Source organism: Aythya marila, assembly GCF_965140915.1.
Source record: "Aythya marila genome assembly, chromosome: 14".
NCBI classification, from domain to species: Eukaryota; Metazoa; Chordata; class Aves; order Anseriformes; family Anatidae; genus Aythya; species Aythya marila.
This window is the reverse complement of record NC_139055.1, coordinates 9,279,102-9,300,096: the sequence shown is the minus strand read 5'-3', so window position 1 is coordinate 9,300,096 and position 20,995 is coordinate 9,279,102. Positions and strand designations below refer to the sequence as shown.

General features: G+C 50.3%; 1 protein-coding gene across 1 annotated transcript in view; it reads left to right on the top strand.

Moving 5' to 3' along the window:
* ADRB2 (adrenoceptor beta 2) overlaps positions 1-20,480 on the top strand; it is a gene marked incomplete at its 5' end in the record, with an annotated part of 31,353 nt that extends 10,873 nt beyond the window's left edge. Inside the window, one exon of the mRNA XM_082771892.1 lies at positions 17,291-20,480. Within this exon, the coding sequence (XP_082628018.1) occupies positions 17,291-17,325 (35 nt within the window). The 3' untranslated portion in view covers positions 17,326-20,480. The remainder of the gene's footprint in view (positions 1-17,290) is intronic.
* Between the last annotated feature and the right edge of the window lie 515 nt (positions 20,481-20,995).

Here is a 20,995-nt window from a genome sequence, read left to right as displayed (position 1 = left end):
TTTTCCTGTGTGATTTGATATACAAAGCCAAAGGCTTGTATCGAAATCAGAGTGATTTTTGGAGACATTTTCTGCCTAAAGGTTCCCTTTACACTGCAAGTCTCCGGAGATGAAAAATAATGATAAATCTGTTTGGAAAAGCCAACCTTTTAGCATAGATTTGGACAACTGCAGCTTACTGAGGGCCTGTGTCTGTAAGGAAGCTTTCATCTCCCAACAGATTCATAAATACAATATAGACTACTGAAGAAAACTGGAGGGAAACAGAAGGACATTTAGGAGAATGGCTGAAGAGACAGATGGAGGCAACCAAAGAACAAAGGCAAAATGAAATATTGCCCAAAGAGAGCATAAAATGGTGACAAAGAAACAAACAGAGATGAGAAATGGGCCCTAGGGGAGAAAATGACTCAAACACCAGCAGGAAACTTGGGGTGGAAAGCAAGAGGCTGAGTCCCTTGTGGAAACGGAGAGAGAAGCTGGAAAGGGATTGCAGAAGGAGAAGAGACAGGGCTGGAAAATGCCACGAGAGCAGGATCTGCATTTCATTGTAGGCAGCCTGACTGGTGCCTCTTCCCTCCTGCGTTAGTGTTTCATTCTCATCTTTTTTCTGCTGGTGCTGGCTGGAGCTGGCAGGAGGAGGAAGGAGGAGGAAGGCAGGAGGCAGGGAGAGGGGACAGCTTCTGGGTGGAAGAGAAATGCTGGGGAACCTGGCTGAGAGGGGATGAAAACCATTCACCCCTTCCTCTCCTCCATCCTGCACTGCCTCTGTCTTCTGGGACCAGCACCAGAGCTCGCACAGAGCCGTCAGTGGAAGCCAGGAGCCAGCAGCTGCTGGTCCACACTGCAGGGGGAAATATTGGCATAGATGCCGTGCTTTGCCAACACGATGCTTACGTAGGAGCCTGCCTGGCTGATGGACCAGAATACATTACCTGTGCTGTGCTAGCAATGAGTAAACCGAAGAGTAAAATCTCCGAACGTCGAAATGCTCTTTGCTGCTGGTGAAATGCTCTCCTAACTTTCCCGATGTGTCAGGGAGGCTTTTCTTGGATCCAAGCACATGCTCAGACAGTGCAAAGGGGACAGACCCAGGTACAGCCACGCAGCCAGGGCACAGAGCCATCTCCTGCAGCCTGCTGCAGCTCTCAGCCCAAAGGAAGGGTGGCTGAGGGAAGAAGGGTTTCACAACTACGGGTGTCCCAGCAACTAGGAGTGTTCCAGCACACTTCTGCTGGAGTCATGTGAAAAATGTGTCCTGCACAGCAGGTTTTTTTTTTAAGAAAGTGACCCTGTGGAAGGGGTGGGTTGAATCCTAGGACCACAGGTCAAACGGCCAAGGAAGGAGTTCCTGCTGAAAGCATTTTTTTTTTTGGGGGGGGGGGGGGGGACAGCCTCAGCTGGGGACAGCACTGTTTTGGTTTAAAATGGGGGTAGACAAATGCTTGTGTAGTACCTGCTTGTGCTCTGGCTGGCATTAGCTGGGGTTTTTAACTTCTGATGTCTGTGAGTGCTGAAAGAATTAGAAGGTGCCTTTAAAAAAGCATTTTTTAAATGCTTTTGATACCACCTGTTGATAAAGATGCCCAGAGAAAACCAGTGATGGCCAGCAGATGAAGGCAACCTGTTATCCATTTCCAAAAATAAGTTGTCTGCCCTAATAAACCATCTGTGTGTCCTTTATTTTCCACCCCTCTCCTTCTGGAGCTGGGTCCCTTGAGTTCTGCAACCTAGTTGTTTCCTAAAGCATCTTTTTCCTCCTCTCGTGTCTTCTAGAAGACACAAGGACAAGGCCGTGCCTTTGGAAAGCCCCCTCCTAATCCTTGGCGCAAGGCAGGAGTATTTAAAGCAACGCATTCCTGACTTCCTCTCAGTAACCAGGTTCCTTCCCGCATTGCTGAAGCTTTGTGTGGAGCAGCAATTTCCTCTAACGTGAGCTTGCTTCCTCCTCGGAGCTGCTCTGCCGCCTGCCAAGGCGCGATTAGGGAGGGCGTGGAGCAGGCGGTCCTGGTGTTCTGCAAGCCTGCGAGCCTCTGCAGCCAGCGTGCCTGCCAGGTACGGAGACAAATGGGGACAGCCGTCTCCTGCCTGGCCCGGCGATGGCCCTGGTGATAAGTGGGAGATGCAGCTGCGAGGTGCAGGTGGGGACAGCCGGGATTTCCCTGCAGGAGAGGCGCAGGAAGGGGATGGGCAGCGGGGTGGGAGCAGGGATGCTGCTTGGGCACTGGCACCAGCATCGCTCCCCGAAGTTTTGCTGCTCGTTGGTTGCATTTTATGTGTCGGCTGGGGGTGTTGCCGTGAAACAAGATGTGCCAGCCGGCAGCTGTAGCTGGGAATGGACAGGTCACCATAGCTCATCTCTCCTGGTGTGCCCCCACTGCTCCCTTGCACTGCTCCAGCCACACTATTTGTGGTAACATGGGTGCATACTGCGTGGCTAGCGTCAGACCCGGCTTGCTGAGATGGTTTTGCTGTTAGCTCAGGAGGATGTACAGAGGGTCCTGCAGCTGCCCCACGCCTGAAGGGACATCGGGCCTCATGCAGGGAGCCCAGCCGGACTGGAACCTGGGCATGACCCTGGCCATATGAGGGGTGTAAACCTATCTGCATCTGGACTGGAGATGTCCTGATGTGCAAGGTGCTCTTGGAGTAACATTGAGATGCTCTCAGCCTTCAGTGTCCCTTGCCATCCCTGAAAAGCATTTTGTTACATGATATTCTGTTGTGGTGTTACAGAAACAGAGGCGAGTCAGTAGTGCCGAAATATTCGTAATTCCTCTAGACCTCAACCCTCTCTAAAGCACAAAGACTTTTATGTGAGGTTCTTGTTGAGTTACAGGAAGAAATACAGCACAAAAATATCAGCATGTTCCGTGGTGACAAACATCTGCGATGCAGGCACCAGATTAGAAGCTGAGAGCGCCGAGGGCTGCGCTCCGGTGCCGTGACTCACTGCACATCGCGGTGCCGCGCGTGATGCGAGATGGAGCCTGCTGGGCGCGCGGAGCCACGGAGGGCAGTGCCTCTGCAAGCGGTGTCAGGGAGTTTGGAGAGGAGAGATGCTTCACAGCTGCCAGGTATTGTCATCTCTTGGCTGCCACGGCAGGAATCTCAACCTCAGCCCGGTCCGGTTTCATTTGATGATTAAACTGTTTGTGACTTTGCCAGAGCTTACCTAGAGTGCTGCGAGGTTGTCTGTGAGACAAGAGCTGTTACAGCATTACGTCTCACCACAAGCAGGCTGAGAGACCGGGGCGAGATCCCCAGTGGATAAGATAAACCCTTTGCACCAAGAAGGAAACTTCCGAGTTGCAGTAGAAAGTCATTAACTGTTAGATTTTGCAGAGAGTTTTGAGCGATTCCACCTAATCTAAAAGCAACATCAGCGTCCTGCAAAAGCGTTTCATTTTAATTAACCCCAAACAGTGGCTACATTTTTCTCCCCCCATTTCCTTCCTTCAGCTGCCTAAGAAAAAAGCTGTGTTTGCAGAGAGCTTTCTTCCTTCCCCGCTGCTTCTTGCATGATTCATCCAGGGATGCCGCGTTCCTCCGTGGGTGATACAAGAAGCCAGCGCATCACAGCCATCAGTGCAAATAGGGCCAAAGGAGTCGGCGGATGCTAATGGGTACCTCTCTGTACTCCTGCTAATTATAGCATCAGCAAAGCCAGGTCCAAGCTATGGCTTTGCCTGAGGAAACCCCTGGTGATTTTAGCCAGAAGTTCCAATTACTGTTTGTTACAAGCAGATGACTAACAGAAACTAGACCTATTAGCTCATCTGGTGCATTTCTGGAGGATTCCTCTGCTGTAACGTAGACATGTGTGAGCATGTTGTGCTCAGAAGTCACCCATAAGCTCTTCATGCTGTTTGTCCTACACAGGACAACAGGGTGCCCACCTCTCCCTCAGACAGAAGTCTGGGATTCCCCAGAAGCACACGTTTTCCTATTCCTGTGTCCCTTGAACTTCATGCCCTTGCTCACATCGCCGTGTTTCAGTCCCTCTGGCTGTTCGAGGAGGGCAGCAGAGGGATACTGGGGCTCTGCCCTGTGCCAGCGGGGTGCCTGTCACCGCAGGTGTCCTCATCCCCACCCGCAGCTCCCACGAGCACAGGACTGTTAAAAATAGAGACAAGTTGGGGATGAGCTGCTGAGCGATTAAAGGGCTGGCTGGACTGGTTTGTGAGGTGAGGTGAATAAAGCTGAATCTATGTACGCGTCTCACCTGCTCCACCTTGTATCTCCTTACAAGGAGGTTGTTAACGTCCGACTTCCAGTAATTTATGAAAAGTTGAATGATTTCCATGAGGACTCCCTCTGGGTAGATTCCCGTGCCACAGGAAACACTGTTCCTTTGCATGCCACTGGTTCTATATTGGCCATTTTAGCACACAGCTGGAAACTCCAGTGGTCCTGAAGACCACTCTTTCCTCTCACCATCACAGTGAGCTCTTGTATCTCAGGCTCAGGTGTGGAGGGATCAGACAGCTGATTATTGATATTCACCTGCTGGTGAGTCTCCAGTAGGCAAGCCAGAGGGCTTCAGATGTCAGCGTAGTCATAACTGTGCAACTGATTGAAAATACAATAAACCTGAAATCCCTTCCAAACCAGACCATCAGAGGGCTGTAGCTGAGCTGCCTGAATACCTCGTAAATAAATAGCAGGACAGTCATCCTGCAGAAGCCTTGGGACCATCCATGCTTTAAATGGGGTTTTGGGTTACAGCTGGGCTTCGCAGCCTGCACTTGCTTCAGGGTCATGATGCCGTGAGGTAAGATTTGGCCCTTCCTAAAGAGCAGGGAAATTGCAATAAATAAACTGCTGAAATTAGAACCTGGTGTCCCTTTCGCATTCTGCCCCTGCCATTTCTGCATGTTTATGGAAGGGGGTTGCTGGGCTCTTCCTCTCCTTTCGTTAACTTCTTCAGGGTTTTTTTTTTTTTCCATTTGCAATGGAAAGCCACAGGTTTGAGCCTGCAGCCTCACTGGCTGGAAACCCATCTGTAGACAGGAATGACAGGAGGGCAGGAGCGGGGGCACTGGAGGAAGGGGTGCATCCATCAAGTGCAGCAGGTCACCGTGACTGAAACCATGAGATCATCTGCAAGCCAAGCTCCACCTCACAGGGAAGTCTCCTTATAGCTCCGTGGCAGATGCCAACCATTTGCTCACTCACTCACAAAGCTGCTTGCCAGAGAGTAATGCAGAAAAGCCCCCGAGGGCTGATGTGGTGCAATCACCAGCTCGAAGCCGGGCTCTGGGAAAAAAAGGCCTTCTTGCTGGGGCTGTATTTGCCCAGGTGTGATGCCCGCTCCACCCATGGATTCCTGGCAGTCGCCTTTGTGCTGTTTGTGCTGCAAACAGCAGCTTGCTGCAGGGTGGTGTTTTGTCTGCCTGCGATACCATCAGCTGTGTCCAGCACCTCGGAGCACCAGCCCCTGCTTGGGCGGCTGCAGCTTTGCTTTGAAGGAAAAAAATGTGCAGAGGGAGCTCTGCTGTGGTGAAGCCTGGCATTTTCTGCACAGGTTTAGCTCTGGAAAACCTGGGAGTGTTTATCAGCCCTGGCACAGGCCTCTGTGCTCCACCCTTTGATGTGGATGAGCAGGATAAGGGAAAAGGAATTCGGCTTCTTCTCATGAAGTTACTCATGTGGGGAGTAAATGTGAGTGATTCCCAAGGTAATTTTGAAAATGGGGCTTAAGCTCCAGAGCTACTTTTGAAAAAGTTACTGCACAAGAGAGGAATAAAGGACAGGCAGCGCTCCATCTCTCTGCCTGCCCACACACTTAGGTAATTCTCATGTGTTCCTCCCCGATTTAACGGGATGATGGAGCCACTGGGCTTCCTGGGAGTGATATCCTCCAAGCACCAGTATATAACCATGACTGCAGAAAACTGCCATTGCAAGTTGTTCCTGTGACCTCAGCACACACAGAATGAAATGCACGTGTTTGCTCTTAGGTTACTCTTGTATGAGGTGAAAAATAGGTTCTTTTTTATTAGGTCACATATCATGGGAAGGGGAATAGTGCCATTAGATGTGGTACACTAATGCCATACTGAAGCCTCTCAGGAATAGTTTACTGAGAGGATCTCCCAGAGACCTAACATGTCATTTGATCTTCAAAATAAAGCTTCCCATGTGCTCTGTGTGGGAGACGGCACCACGAGGAGACCCAACAGCCTCAGGTATGGCTGCAGTTCCTGGGCTCTGCAGGCTCTGCTCTGCCCAGCCTTCTCTCCTGCTGCCTCTTTGGCTGGATGAGAGCAGGCTGCTTCCATTGCTATTCAGGAGCCTCCAGGCTTGCTTAGGTCTTAAGAAACAGAAGTGAGAAACTACTGCTGCAGAGGAAGCACCCTGCGAGCCCCAGCTCGGGGGAGAGCTGCTCCGTGCTGCTCCATGCAGTATGGGGATGTGTGCGGGGAGGATGCCAGCTCCCAGGGGGTTAATGCCACCTCCACGCTCCCTGGAGCCCTGTGTGTCCTGCAGGAGGGTTGCTGCGCAGCGTGGCCGTGCAGGAAAGCTGTGACGGGGATGGTGACGCTGTTTGCATTCCCGTTGTGTTATCTACTTGCTCCCTTAGTGCCGCCACTGACACAGAGGAGAAGGACTTGCTGTCTCCAGATGGTTTCTTTGTGCTGAATCATGTACAGTTACGTAAACGCCTTCTCCCCAAGCATTAGGAAACCATGTAAGTCCTCCAGTATCTGCCTTAAGAAAACCTCAAAACCTTATGACTCTTTTTTCTTCCCCTTTCTTTGCTTTCCCCTGTTGCCACCGCCTGCTCCCTGCAGAACCCCCCCAGCTGTGGCAGCGCCGAGCTTTCCAGCTGCTGGGGCTGTCCCAAGGGGCAGCAGCACGTCCCTTACGTACAGTGGCAGCACCAACACCTTGCCATGTCAACTCTTACAGCTCTGAAAAAGAAGCCCTGACATTTCTGAGCCCTGTAGTCACACCTGAGAACAGAGGGCACCTCCTGCCCCGCTGTAGCATTAAGGTTTCACCACTTTCTCTTTCCATTTTGATTTCCATTCATTAGGGTAAGTTGCCTTCCACACCTTTAGCCTGACCAAAAAACCTGAGCCCTTGAACAACCCCGGGAAACCCCTGAAATGCCCCAGTTGTCTTTGCAAGGCGGCCACGTCCCTCTGCGGTCAGTGCAGCCACGTGGCTGCAGAACAGGAACGGAACAGAACCTGGTGACTCCCTCCTTCCTTCCTGAGCGGGGCTGATTGAAATTAGATCACTAAAATCATATCTAGGAACTGCTGCTTTCGATCTGTGCCTGGATACTCTCACCAAATTCACTTTTGTGTAAGCGATTGACTAATTTAAACCCCAGGAACTGGATTTCCCCCATAGTCACCTCTCATGGGTAGCCCCTGCCTGGTCCCTTGTCCTCTCCGCCGTATCCCAACGCCAAGAAATTAACAGGTTGATAATGCCCAGCTTTGGAGAATGTGATCTTCTAAGGAGAAGGAGGGGATTTCTTTGAATAAAGAATTTTATTTGTAAGTGAAACGGCATTTGCTACATCTCTGAGTCTAAACTAGCTTTCGCATTACCTCATTAGTCATGTTAGTCATAAACTAGCGCTTGTGTTAGATCAGGGAGCACCAGGAGATGCCAAAGCTGTGCAGAGAGCTGGCTGAAGATCAGGGATTTGGCAACCAGGCTTCTATCGCGAGTAGCCCTGGCTCGCTGAGTGCCCTCGGTCAGGTCCCAGCCCCTCCTTGCTGGGTGGGAGAGAGCACGTCTTTCTGACTAAAGGCAGGTGACACACAGCATTCTGAAAGCAAGGGAAATACTTGTGAGATGATGCAAGCAGGCAGACGCCTTCCTCCTCGCTCCCAGTGGTGGGACCACGCCGCGGCAGCACCGCCAGCCACGCAGCACGGCGCCTGCAGCTACAGGCAGCAGCAGCTCCTTCCTTCTGGGGGACGGCCCCGGGGGCCATTTCCTCCATCCGGCCCCGCTCCGGATCATTTCTGGCATCACACGGGGTCAGTGCTCCATGCACGTCTCAGGCTGGGCTTTGCTGAGGAAGGAGGTGAGCAGCATGGGGCGGGCAGGAGTGTCAGAGCTGGATGCAGACAAGCCAGCTGTCTCCTTCTCAGCTTCTCCCAGCAGGAGAGGAAACCCCAGTGGCCACAAGCTCCCAGCACACCAAACAAACCTCTGCGGCTCAGCAGGGCCCAGCAACAAGTGATGGAAGTGTCACGTCCAGCCGCCCCGTGCCTCTGCCTAGCCCTGGGGTGAGCGCAGGGTTCACAGGCTGCCTGAGGATAAAGGACTTGGCTTTGAGGTTGCAAACCATTTCCCACATCTGAGGCCATTCCACCTGAGCCTCGCATAGGAACGGCGCCCGCGAAAGGGACGGCCGCAAAGCTGTGTGTGAGAGGAAGGGGAGGATGTCCTCCTGTCTCGCACTCTCCTCCTGCCTCTTCACCGAGGAGGAGGCCCAGGGAACTGCAACAGCATCACAAAAGCTCACTGCGAAGCACTAGTGGGGATGTTCAGTCTCTGTGTTTCTGAAGGGGGACATGGCAATGCCCAATGTCACCTGCCCTGAGTTCCACCAGTGTCCCAGTCCCTTGTCCAGGGCTGGAAACCATCCTGGAAATGTTTGGTTCAATGAGGCAGAATGTAGGTTACAACAATCTAGCAGTGATGGTCAGATTCCTGCAGAAGGAGAGATTCTGTGCTCTGAGTGACCACGGGACAGCTGCTCACAAATGCTTCTTTCTTAATACTTCGAACTTGTTCTAGTGTGAAAGCTCTGCCAGGCACTCACAGGCAAGCACGTGCTGATGTGCCTCTGTCACCTCTGTTCCCATTCCAGGCCCTTTCTCACCCAGAGGGCCCTTGTTTGTTATTCATACTTATAAATTTGCATCTAAAAGCATGGCAGGGAAGGCACCTGGGCTTAATCTCTGCCTTAACAGCCCTTAGGTTTGGTTGTCTTGATGGTGGTCCACCTCTGTGTCCTGGGGCTGGATGTAGCCTACCTAGCAACAAATCCCAGCGTAGCAGGAAAATGGAGAACTTCTGAGTTAGTGGGAAAAAACACTGCTGTAAAGTCATCGGGAGGTTCTATTTCAGCTGGTTGTGACCATCTTGTTACTTAAATAACAGAATGGCACTTAAGTGAAGGGTTCTTGCTGCTGTAATTCACTGGGAGCCTCAAGAGTCCTTAGGGAAACTGCCACTGGAGTGCCCCTTGGTGCCAGCATAGCACCTAATGTGTTTGACAGCCTTGCAAGCTCAGTGTGCTGCCCAGAGGGCAGCATCTAGGCATTTCAGAGGAACATTAGGTCTTTGCAACTTCACAGCTGGCTGGCAGGAAAGAAGAGATGTCAGTGTCTCCATGTATACCCTTTTTCATGCTACATAATCTGAGCCTGGCCCTCAGCAGTGCTACCTGCTGTGTTTCACAGCTTCACAGAATGGCTGGGGCTGGCAGGGACCTCTGGAGATCACCCAGTCCGAGCCCCCTGCCCAAAGCAGGGTCAGTGAGAGCAGGCTGCTCACTGCTGTGCCTTCGACTGGGGCAGGAGAGGAGCTGAGGTCCCGTCCCAGCACCTTCCTTCACTAGGGCACTGAACGCAGAGCAGGCGGAGGAGTGTGCATGATGTTTGAGTCGTCTGTTGTTCCTACGGGAAGAAGGACTTTCTGTTCATTGTAACTTGTTTGATTTGTTTTTAAGTCTGTATTAGTTGAAACAAGATCAGAGGAAACTGGGTGTAAGCCTGGCTTAAGGAGAAGTGTATATTGGCATCACACCAAGGAGAGGAAGCTTGTGTCTTGCCACAACCCAAGACAAAAGCACTGCCTGCATTATCTGGCATTCAGGGCTTTGGTTATAACAGCACATTTATCTCTGTCATGATTGCAGGCTTGTGGAGCATCAAAAGGATGTGTTTTTTATATGGTTGTGAAATCATGTTTCTGCACCTTGAGAGCATAGGGAGATCCCATATACGTGGTATTCACACGCGGCTAGAACGGGGATGCGTGCAGCTCTGTGGGAATGTATGCAGCTATATGGGAATGTGCAGACCTATAGGAATGCATCCAGCTCTGCAGGAATGCATGCAGCTCCATGGGAATGCATGCAGCCCTGGGGGAATGCACGCAGCTCTAGCCAGCAGCGAGGTGCCTGGTGTGAGCGTTATCAGATCAGTGTGGGCTGAGTGCCTGCTGCCACTGGCTGCGTTGCAGCTTTTCCACGGAGCCCTGTCCCAGTGTTTCCAACAGTGGAGAAAGTCATTTGCCTTACATCATGTGTGTATGCAGTAGCTCATGTTTCACAGTCAACCTCTCCCATTAAGGCTTCAGAAAGTGTCTTCTCTTTCTGTAGTCCTTCTTCTTGCCCTGATGATACAGTTAACATCACAATTGCAACATTTAAGTGAAGTCTATCAGCTGCACAGACTGAATGCACAAGAGCAGCACTTTGCAGTATTGTCAGGAAAACACAGGGAGGAAAATAATTATTTGCCAAAAAAAACCACACACATAAATCCCCAGAAAAAACTTTGCACAGGGCTCCCAGCTCTCTGACAGTCAAGAGTTTCTGCTGGGGGACTACAAGATTTTGCAGTTTGACTTAATAGTTTCAAAGAAAATTGCTATTCTGCTGGGAACCACCTTCAATCTATTAAATGATTTAAAAAAATAAAAATAAAAAAAAAGCAAAGTAAACAATCTCCTTCCGACTTCCCCAAAAATCAAAAAGGAAGCAAACAACCCCCTCAGAAAATCCGGGGCAAGCAAACAAGAGAGAGAAATAAGATAACATTGCTTTTAAAATCTTGTTGCTTTGCAGCTGTTCCACATTCTGGCTACTTTCCAGAGTTACTCTGATGATTGACTGCCAGGAAAAAGAAGTCCTTCAAATGTAGAATTTGATCAGGACATTTTCTAAAGTTTCTCACTAAAGTAAATGAGGATCCAGGTAGGGGTTTTAGTGGTGTCACCTGCATCAATTGAAGAACCAGTAATTTTCACAGAGCCCCTGGCAGATCTGAGTGTATCCTTGTGGTGAGAGATCTGTGTTCTCCAACTGGTAATAAAGGACAACGAGGACTCAGAGAAGTTTGATAACAACCAAAAAGTGGAAATGTGAAGTTGAGTCAGTGCTTGGCTAGTAGCAAGCACACTGGAGATGTGCTAAGGACTGACACTAACTGGGAAGTTGTGTCAAGGTTTGTCTTGGTTGCACTGGCTGCTGGATGCCTCTTCCCTCGGAGAGCTCACAGGGAAGGAGTACAAAATGAGCACAAACTGATGAGAGTGACAGAGGAAAAATACTACTGAGTAATAATGAATCCTGAGCTGACAGATTCATTATAAAATGTTCAGAGGCACTGCCAGACATTCCCAAAGCTGCAAGTTGTATCTGGAGTCATGGATGGGCTCTGTGGAGGGATGATTCTCTGATCCTCTATCAGAGCCCTGCAACAAAATGAAAACAAGTAGTATCACCATGTGTCACCCTGTACAGGCAAGTACAGACAGGCCCTGAAGCACAGGTTTGGGTTACAGCAAATGGAAAGTTTTGTTTTGTTTTGTTTTGTTTTGTTTCCGTTCAAATAAGTCTGGTCATAAAGTAGCCTAACTCTGGGACTGATGCGCTCTGTGGTTCCTTCTGACCTATGTTACACCTCAGCTTCTTATCATGTATTAACTAGTTCCTCTTTTACTTTGATCTGTGAAGAAGCAGCTGATGGTTTGTTTCATGTTGTTGCACCCTAGGATCCTTCTTACACCCTGCACTTTTAACGTATGCTATTTAAAGATTATAGGAAGAATTGTTGACAAATGGTAGGTGACAGTCTGCTGAAACATAAAATAGAAAAAGTTTCCAGTGAGACATTGAAAAAGCATGAAGGGAAGGAGGGGACAATCTGTAGACAGTCTGCACCAGACTTTATTCAGTTGGAAGACCTCTGTTCAGATGCACAGGCTGTGCAGTACAAGGTTGACAGACTATCTTGTTTGCCTGGGATGCCCGAAGGCTTTTGCTGTACCCTCACTTCACCCTAAATCCAGCTGATGCTTGGAAAAGTTGTTTGGCTGCCTTTCAGATAGCGACACTGAGCTGAGGACTGAGTCCTAGAGGAGCCCATTTCTCTCCTCTGGCTGTGAAGACAGCCTGGATGACTAGCTCAGGTGGGGAGCTCCACAGCAAGAAAAAACATGGGCTTTTTGAGTTCTCCAGGCTGTCAGAGAGCCTACCTGTGCAGTATCTGCCCTGGGGATATCTGGATTTTGACTCTGTAGGAGTTCTCAGTGTGGACTGGGAGTTGGGGCAAGCTGAGCAAGAAGGGCTGAAAGCGTCCCTGTGGGAGTAATCCATCACATTGGACCCCAAAAAGGTGAGTGTGTTGGGGCTTTCCATGATCTCCAGGAAACAGGAGAGACCACATGAGATAACTCTACAACCTGGGGCCAGTGAAGGATTTTTCCTCTCTTCATCCTTCCCTTGAGCCCTTGGAAAATGTCCCTCAGGGGCACTTTGAAGTCCCACTGTAACAGTGTAGGTAATAGTCAATTCCCTTTGATTTAAAAGGTAATATTTATTTTCTCATCAGAGTTTTACTCTACAGAATGATTGCTCTGAAGCCTGACATGTATTACAAGTAATGGACAGAAGTGGTTTCATCATTAGTCTTCCATCTCTTCTAGGACTGTACTGGTACTACATAAGGGCATGCACATTACTGATATCGAGCTGGCTACGTAGTTAGCAAGATGCACTCACCTGGCCTGTTCTACACACATCCGTTGCTTTGTGGGATGCACGTGGTCCATCCTCTCATCTTGGCTGGCCTGTGCACGAAACCAGGCTTCCCAACAGGCACCAGTCAATAACAGAGACCACAAGGCTTCTTCAGACGACTTCTGTTTTGAAAATTATGTTTTGACTTGTGAACCCGGAGGAATTCAGGGCAGAGGAAATGTTGGAAGAGGTCAGGCGAGCTCTGCGTTACCCAGAGCAGCAAATAGCGAGCGTTCCAGAACAACATCTAATTTTCTGCTTTTACGAGGCATATGTTTAGGAGAAGTGATCTGCTGTTTATTTTAATTGCCATCTTCTAAACCTCTTTTCTGTGTTCGCACACACATTTGGAGACCATAAATAAGGATTGTTCAGGTTATGCCGTTATTTGGGTAGATAGCACTGTCTTCTGTCAGTGCTCGGACAGGTCTGTGTGCTGCAAACCCAGTTCCCCTTGTGCATCAGTGTTACAGTGGTGTAAATCATCTAGGTCTAATTCCTTCCTCAGTGACACTAGCATAAATCTGAAGTCACTCCACTGACGTCAGCACTGTAATAGCAGTGTAAAGGAACACTGGGCCGTCTTGGCTTCACAGCATTGCTGCTGATTTACGCCAGAACAAGAGCAAAAGTAGCGGGGCTCAGCATGTCCTAGCACTACGTAACTGAACAGCGGGACATGTGGGATACAGTGGTGACGATGGAGAACAACTCCGCTGATTTCACAGGCATTATGCTGATGAAAATTACTAGTAGCTTCACTACAGATTGGGGCTAGGTGAGCTTCATCTAGCAGGTGGTGAGTGAAAAAAAAAATAAGCCAACACTCCCATGCAAAGTGATTTCTCCTATCGCTGGTCACTACCCCAGGAGAGTTACCTAGGGGTAAATCTGTCCATTTGTCTTGACAGACTGCTCCCAGGTGGGTGTCAGGAAGGATCAGGGGCTGCAAACTGCAGGCATGCTGCATTAGCAGTAGCTCAAACTGCTGAGGGCCAGGAGGGAGGGTGGGAGAGCTGGCTGCACTTTTCTCCTCTGAGAGGGCACCCGCAGTTGTTGCAGGCATTCTGTGCTGGCAGCGGTCAGGGTGTTAATCCTTATACACTTGTTTCTCTGGATTTTCCCACCTTGTCTGTAAAGGGCTAGAGGTGAAAGCCTGGCTGTAAAAGGGGTGCTGGCCCCTCCTCTGATCTCCAGTGGCTTCAGCCGGCGGACTGCAGATTTAAGCAGGAGACAAGAAATGGAAATTTCCTCTTGAAACTGCAGGGTTTTCCACACCGTCTTGCTGTATGAAAGAGACTTTGGCTCTGGATTTCTGCTGGTTTTCCTCTGGGAAGTCAGAGAGCTCAGTGGTTACCTCGGTGTCTGTCAGCCTTGCTCCATTAAAGCCAGTGGAGACAAACAGATTTACACCCGCTGGCCTGCGATCTTCTGTTGGCATGTGGCCAGTCCCTTAATTGTTCTTAAGTGACCTGTAATGGCACGGGTGTGCTGTGAGTGGCACGGGGTGAAATGCAACCCTGCATGGTGTGACTGCTGCAATGGCAACACATCGATGTGAGGCTTGCTTGACCCACCGGGTAGCCTGGAGGTGCCACAGAGCAGGACATGGCTGTGAGTGTGCCAGGTAGCTCCTACTCTTGCTGGAAAGTGGAAAGCCCTCCATTTTCTTCCTGTTTTACTTCAACTGAGGTTGCACTTTCCTCAGTGCTCTTCCCAAAGAGCCTCCCCTGTGCTGCCAGAGGTGAGAGGCCCAGGAGAACCCCAGAAACCTGCCAGGAACTGCAGTCATTCCCTCTCCACTTGCTATCCACAAGGCTGGCTGCAGGCAGGAGAACAAACACTATTCTCCATGCTCCTGGCCCCAAGGAGGCCCAGCCATCGCCTGGTGCTGCTCGGAGACACCTGGAGCCCGCTGCCCCCAACGTGTCCCCCCCTGCTGCAAGGTGAAGATGAAACCAGAGCCAGGGGAGCACGGCCCAGGTCTTCCCACCCTTTCTGTTCTCACCAGCAGTGAATAACTTAGCCGATGTGTTCACCAGCAGCAAGCTGTGGACTTTGCCAGTCATGAAACAAAACTGATTGTTGCCATAGGGATCTGGGCTTGAAAGTGAAGCTCATCCAATGCGGGAGCAAGAGAGGACATTGGACTTCTGTGTCCTATCAAAGCTAATCTGCACGGCTGGGATTCGGAATACCAGACAGTCACTATTATAATAATAATGTCATAAAATATCTGGATATCAAAAAACACAGACTTCTTTGGCATTCTTGGCAAGAGTGAAGTCAGGACCTTGGGGCTGGCCTGTGAGGGCAGTCAGTAGCACCATCACCAGTCCCAGAGCTCTTCCCGTGAAGAGCAGGGGCAATTAAATCACAGCGGCGGAGGAATGTAGGAAACTTAACCTTGCTCTGCCTCATGGGTGTCTTTCCTGAAATTCCCTCCTCCTTTCCGGATGAACTCTAAAGCAGTGGCTTTGCCCTTGGAGCTGCAGCATGGTTCAAGTGTCCTTGTAAGCTTACAGGCTCCATCTATAGGATAGTAGAAGAAGAGCCCTTTGGCTTCAAGCTGATGAAAAAGGGCAGAGAAGCATCGTTCAGAAATTCCAGTTTTCTTCTGGAGAAATTCCAGCATGCTCTGCATACCGTGTTGCGGAATGTCACCGATTTCCTCGTTGTTACTTCATATTTGGGTATAGTTTTCTTCCCTAGTTAAACTGTCAGCCCTTGCTCTCATACTGCATGACTGTGGGGCTGTTGCCTGCGGAAATCACTTGGAGTTGTGGCGATGTTATCACTCCACATGGGAAATCTCAGGGATTTTCTAAAGAGCTCCTGATTTGTAAGATTTCCATGCGACAGTTCTGATAGACTGCAGTGTCCCATATATAAAACTAAATGGTAACAATTAACATATACAAATCATCTAAATCCAGTTGATTTAGCGAATCAGTTTTCCTCACCTTGGTTTTTAATCATTGCCAGCCCCAGCCCACACTTCACTGCACCAGCTGCACCAGCAGAAGTAATTGCAGATCACAGAGGTTTTTTAGAGTAAGAAACGTAAGAGGTGAAAAACTCTTTTTTCCTTCTTTTGTGCAAAGTAGAAGCCTTCTTGGCAATATAAAATTCTCCACAGCATGCTTGATTTTATGCTCAGGGTGTAATTGTACTTTCTTAAGTACTCCACCCCAACATTTCTGGTTGTGCATCCCCAACCAGCCCCATGCACACATCTCCCCCCCAGTGCCACCTGCACACCCCAGCCATGGCCGGAGCTGCTCTGAGGTGCAGAGCTTGGCCATGGCTGGGCTTTTTCCATGGGGCTGTCGTTCCCACTGGGAACCCCTTTCTCTGCATTCCTGCTCTGCCACCTTCTCCAACAGCACCCTGCAAAGTCCTCTGCTCACCCTGGAGAACTCACAGTCCTTCCTCATATTTGCTTAAATCAGAGTACAGAATAAAACCCAGGTTTTGCAGGCGAGATCAGTGGTTTGACATCACAGGAGCCAGGGTTACTCTGAAATGGAAGGTAGGAAGGAAGGAAGGGTGGAGGGATGGACAAATTGCAGGGCAGATGGAGAGTGAAATGTTTTTTAGAAGTGGTGCTGGCAACTGATAGTGTTTCATATCAGCCCTCTCATATTGAAACTTCAGCTTCCATTTGCGCAAGAAATGCAGCTTCATCTTTTGTACCCAGAATTCTTCAAAGAGAGGTGTTGTATTCCCAAAGAACAAGATTTTTTTTTTCTTCATTTCTTCAGATTTATTCTATTCACAAATGCTGCCCCCCCCAACTGTAATCTTTGCCACATACTTATTAAAATGTTGCTTTCAAATAAACAAAAGCACAGGCATATCTAGTACTTGTTCCTTTCTCTCTCTCAAGATTAATTTCCCATTTTTCCATCTAACATGTCAGTCATTCAGGTATCTCCACAATCAAGAGAAAGCCCTGTTCCTTCCCTTTTGTAGATTCACAGATATTAAAACCAGAAGGAAATATGTTCTCATCTTCTGGTCAGCAGACCTGAGCGCATGCGTAGAGCCGCATCTGTTTATTCCAATTATTTCATGAAAAGAAGTGCTTTTTGGTAGGCACTGCAGGAAAACTATTGCCCGGGTGCTAACGCACCCAGCTGTCCTTGCAGAATGGCTCGCACAGCCCAGGATTACAAGGGCACTGTAGAAACAGCGCTGCAGCCCATGGGGCTGAGGCTCACCTGCCTCGAGGAGGAGCAGCACGGGTATGTGGTGCTGTGTGTGGGCAGGGGGTATGAAGAGAGGCTGCTCCTGGTGCCCATGCATCCACTGGCTACCTCGGGGGATGTATCAAATGAGTGTCTGTAGGCTAAGGTAGAGCCAGTGGGCACGGGGTACAGCAGGCAGCAGAGTCCCAGGGAAGTGTAACCTCTCCCCTGGCTTCAGCATCTGAATCCCTCCTCTATTCCAACCCCTACTATGCAAATCTGATGCATTTTTTTCCTTTTCTTTCTCACACAGAGATCCCTGGGTGTCCAGGAATGGTTGAGAGCTGAATGGGCCGACCTCTTTTCCTCACCACCCTGAGCTCCTGAGGGCTCTGAAGGGATCGAGTGGGAGCACAGCCTTGCTTCTCTGAGCCTGGGGATGCTGCGGGAAGTGATCGCCTTGGCAAATGTCTTCATCTCAACCCCTAGCCCATCACGCATTGCCTGAAGGAGAAGCTGATGAAGGATTACCAGAGGACCAGGAAAGGCTCTACCAGCAGCACTTCAAGCATCAGAGGACGCAGATGGGGAACCAGCACTAAGAGAGGCACTTTGCAGGAGTCACTGCAGAGAAACCAGCTCTGGAAAGAAGCTACAAGAGCCCTGTGAACTGATGGAGGTGAAGGTCCGAGTCAGCACAAAAGGTGCTTCAGGGTTTTCCTGGCACAGCATCCTTGGAAAGCACTTTCAAAAGGGCAGGGGGGAGCAGGACCACGTGGCTGTCTCCAGTGGCTGGTTCAGAAGAGCCACAGCAAGGTCCCTGCCTTACGGCCAGGTCAGAAGAGTGGCAGGATGTGCCCACAGCCCCCGTCCACATGTTGACTGGGGCTCCAGACAAACAGGAATCTGACCAAGACTGAGAGAGAAGGAGCATGGAAGATTGCTTTGGTTTATTCTGTGCTTGTTTCTCCTTCTGGTATCTTCTCTGTCTACCTCTTTTTCTCTTTAGCCCTAAATGTACTGCATATGGGGCACAGACCCACGCAAACAAGCAGGGGGATTAGCACAGGGCAAATCCTGCCCAGTGCAGTTTGCTGTTGCCAGATGGGGCTGACGTTGCACAGTGCAAACACAGCCTGGCCTTCATTTGCTCCATATGCCAACAGATCTGCAGCTGCAATGCCTGGACTTCAGCTGGGAGAAAGGCTCAAGCCTGGCAATCCTACTCACAAGCAGTCATATGCTAGCACAACGAGCCACTCTTGGGAGCCAAGTTTAATACCAGAGCCCCAAAACCACACAGAGGATCCACCTCTCTGCTGTAGCTGTTGAAACGAGCATGCTGGCAGGCTGCACACTCAGCTCCTGCATCGCGGATTTTTGAAAATTCATTCAGCGGAGAAAGAGACAGAGACATAGGGAGTGACAAAGGCTCAGGCAGGAATTTTTAGGAAAAAAAATGGTTCAAAACCACAGGGAATCTTGCACTTCTTAATTGTAGATGGCGTCCCAGCAGCAGACTGACACATCCAGCTGGGAGGCTGCAGGTCTCTGCTCAGCGGGCCTGATGCCTGGGCAAAACGAGCTGGTACTGACCTGTGCTGGGACCTTCTCTGTTGGGCTTCCAGCTGCAAAACCCTTCCCTTGTGTGCAATCGTATTTATTTATTTATTACCTTGCTGCTTGATGCAACGCTGCTAACAGGGCACCCTCCCCAAGCACCTCCCATGCTGGGCGAGGACGCAGAGAGGAAGCGTGTGCTGTACGTCTGTCTGTGAGATGAGAGTGGACAGACGGACAGACAGATGCCTGCCCTACCCTCGGTGCTGTCTGCATGAAGCACAGAGTTACCAGGCCGGTGACAAGGGCACACAGTGGGTCATGCACATGCAGGCACAAGCAGGCTTCTGGGGGTGATGTGCAGCAGGTGTAAACGCCTCCATCACGCCGGATCCGGGCACGCACACGGAGTGTGGGAGTACCTGAGTGTGAGGCAGGAGGAAAAGGCTGCCTGTAAAACAGGAATGTGTTGCCTGGGCAGCACAAATTTTGGTCTTTGGAGAATTAAGAACAGGTTGGACAAACCCTTGTTGGGAAGGACAGAGGGATGGGAAGGACAGTGGGACAGATGTGTGCTGCATAAGCTCTGCGGAGCCCTTCCAGCCTCGTGCTCTGTGTGCAGCTGAGTTTGTGCAGTGCTTATGCACAAATCACTTTTTCCTGCTTCATGCGCAGATCCTGCCCTCCCAGCTGCAACGAAGCAGACGTCCCCTGCCTTGGAGGAGCCGTGTCTCTGGGCGAGGGGCTTTGTCCAAACCTGTGTCGCTGCTAAATGGAAATATTTCTCAACCAAAAACCTGTTCCCTCAGAAGATTCCTGGCTGGCTCCAGTCACGTATTATGTACTGGAAACACTGCCCTTGGGATTAGTGTTCAGGTTAGAGACATGCATGGGATCTTTGTAGATCTTTTTCTCACAAATCCTCTCATGCTCGAGGGCAGTTTGCAATACATGAGATGGACGCACTTTCTCCAATAATTCACCAGAGCGGCCCCAAAGCAGTGACCTGCTTATTGCTGATTGCTTCCTTGCAGAGTCGTAAGAGTTGGATATGGAAGAGATGTATTACAAATCCATCTGCCTATGAACCTTCAGGCTTGTTCCATGTATTCCATTTACTGGTGGTATGCTCAGTCTATTTTTAAATGCACTGACACTAGGGTTAATGTGCTGTCCTTTGGGAGGCTGCTCCGTAGTCCAAGTTATGAGCTGCTATTAGCATTGCACCTGCATTTCCTCCTGAAAATTTCATTCCATTATTCCTAGTGATGGGAATAATCTAATTCCCAGTTATTCCTTCAAATACCCGCTGCTCGTTATGCCCTGGGCAAGCTCTGCCACTTGAACTGCACTCCTCCTGCCTCCCCCACGAACCTCTCTGGCTCCCTGGTTTCTGCTGCTCTGTCCTTCCCATAGTTTGGCACAGAACGAGCCTGTTTGCTGTTAAATCAGAGTTTGGGGGTTTTTGTCAGGGATCTGCACCCAGGAGCAGAGCAGCCAGGACCCATAGCAGAGCCCAGTCTCCCCAGCTGCTTGGAGCTGCTCTCCACCTCCTTGCACAGCACGCGTGGTACAGAAGCAGGGCAGATGCAGAGATGTGTCCAAGTCAGCAGTGAGCAGCTCATGTCCCACAGAGAGCAAATGCCTGCTAGGGAGAGTGCACAACCACCTCTCCATCTCTGCAAAACGCAGGCTGAGTGATGGGGAAGGGAGCACCTGGGCACCATAGCCACTGTCTGTGCTGTGCTGCCTGGAAATCAGGTCCATGAGCTCAGCACCGAGGGCACTCCACATCCTGCTCAGCAGAAGGGTGCTGAGCACCAACGCACGTGGAGCACGTGCTGGGGCAGCCTCGCGTGCCGTGCTCAGCCGGAGCACTATTGTGATCGTAAGAGCTCTGTTCTCTCCTCACTGAACAAATTGTTCCTACAAATAAAGAATGAAAAGCCCTCCTCTTCCCACTCGTCTTTTTTACACTATTCATCAAGCGGTGCTGCAGGAAGGGACAGCACCAGGGTGGGAGGAGCAGAAGTTGCTGCGCTCCTGGGGACACCAGGACAACTCGTGGGGAGGTGCCAGGGGTCACCTGGGGAGGGGTCAAATGCAGGCAGAGCAGCCAGGAAAGCAAATGCAAAGGGCACAGGAGTAGGGAACTTCCAGGGAGTTTGCTGAGGCAGCCGGGGTGCAGCATCTGCTGGGGATGGGGCTGTGGGACCGGGCAGGAGGGAGCTGAGTGACACAAGGCAGTCTGGGGTGGTGCTGGGCCTGCAGCTGCTGTGGTGTGGGGCAGGAGGATGGGAGGTCAAGGAAACCGAGGAGACAAAAAGATGAGGGAGGATGCTGAGACTCCCAAGGGTTTCTCAGGATGATGATAAAGGAATCTGGAGAGTCCCTTGCATGTGGCAGTGTGCTTCCAGGTGCTCCTTCTGTGGCCAAACATCAGGTTGGTGATGCACCA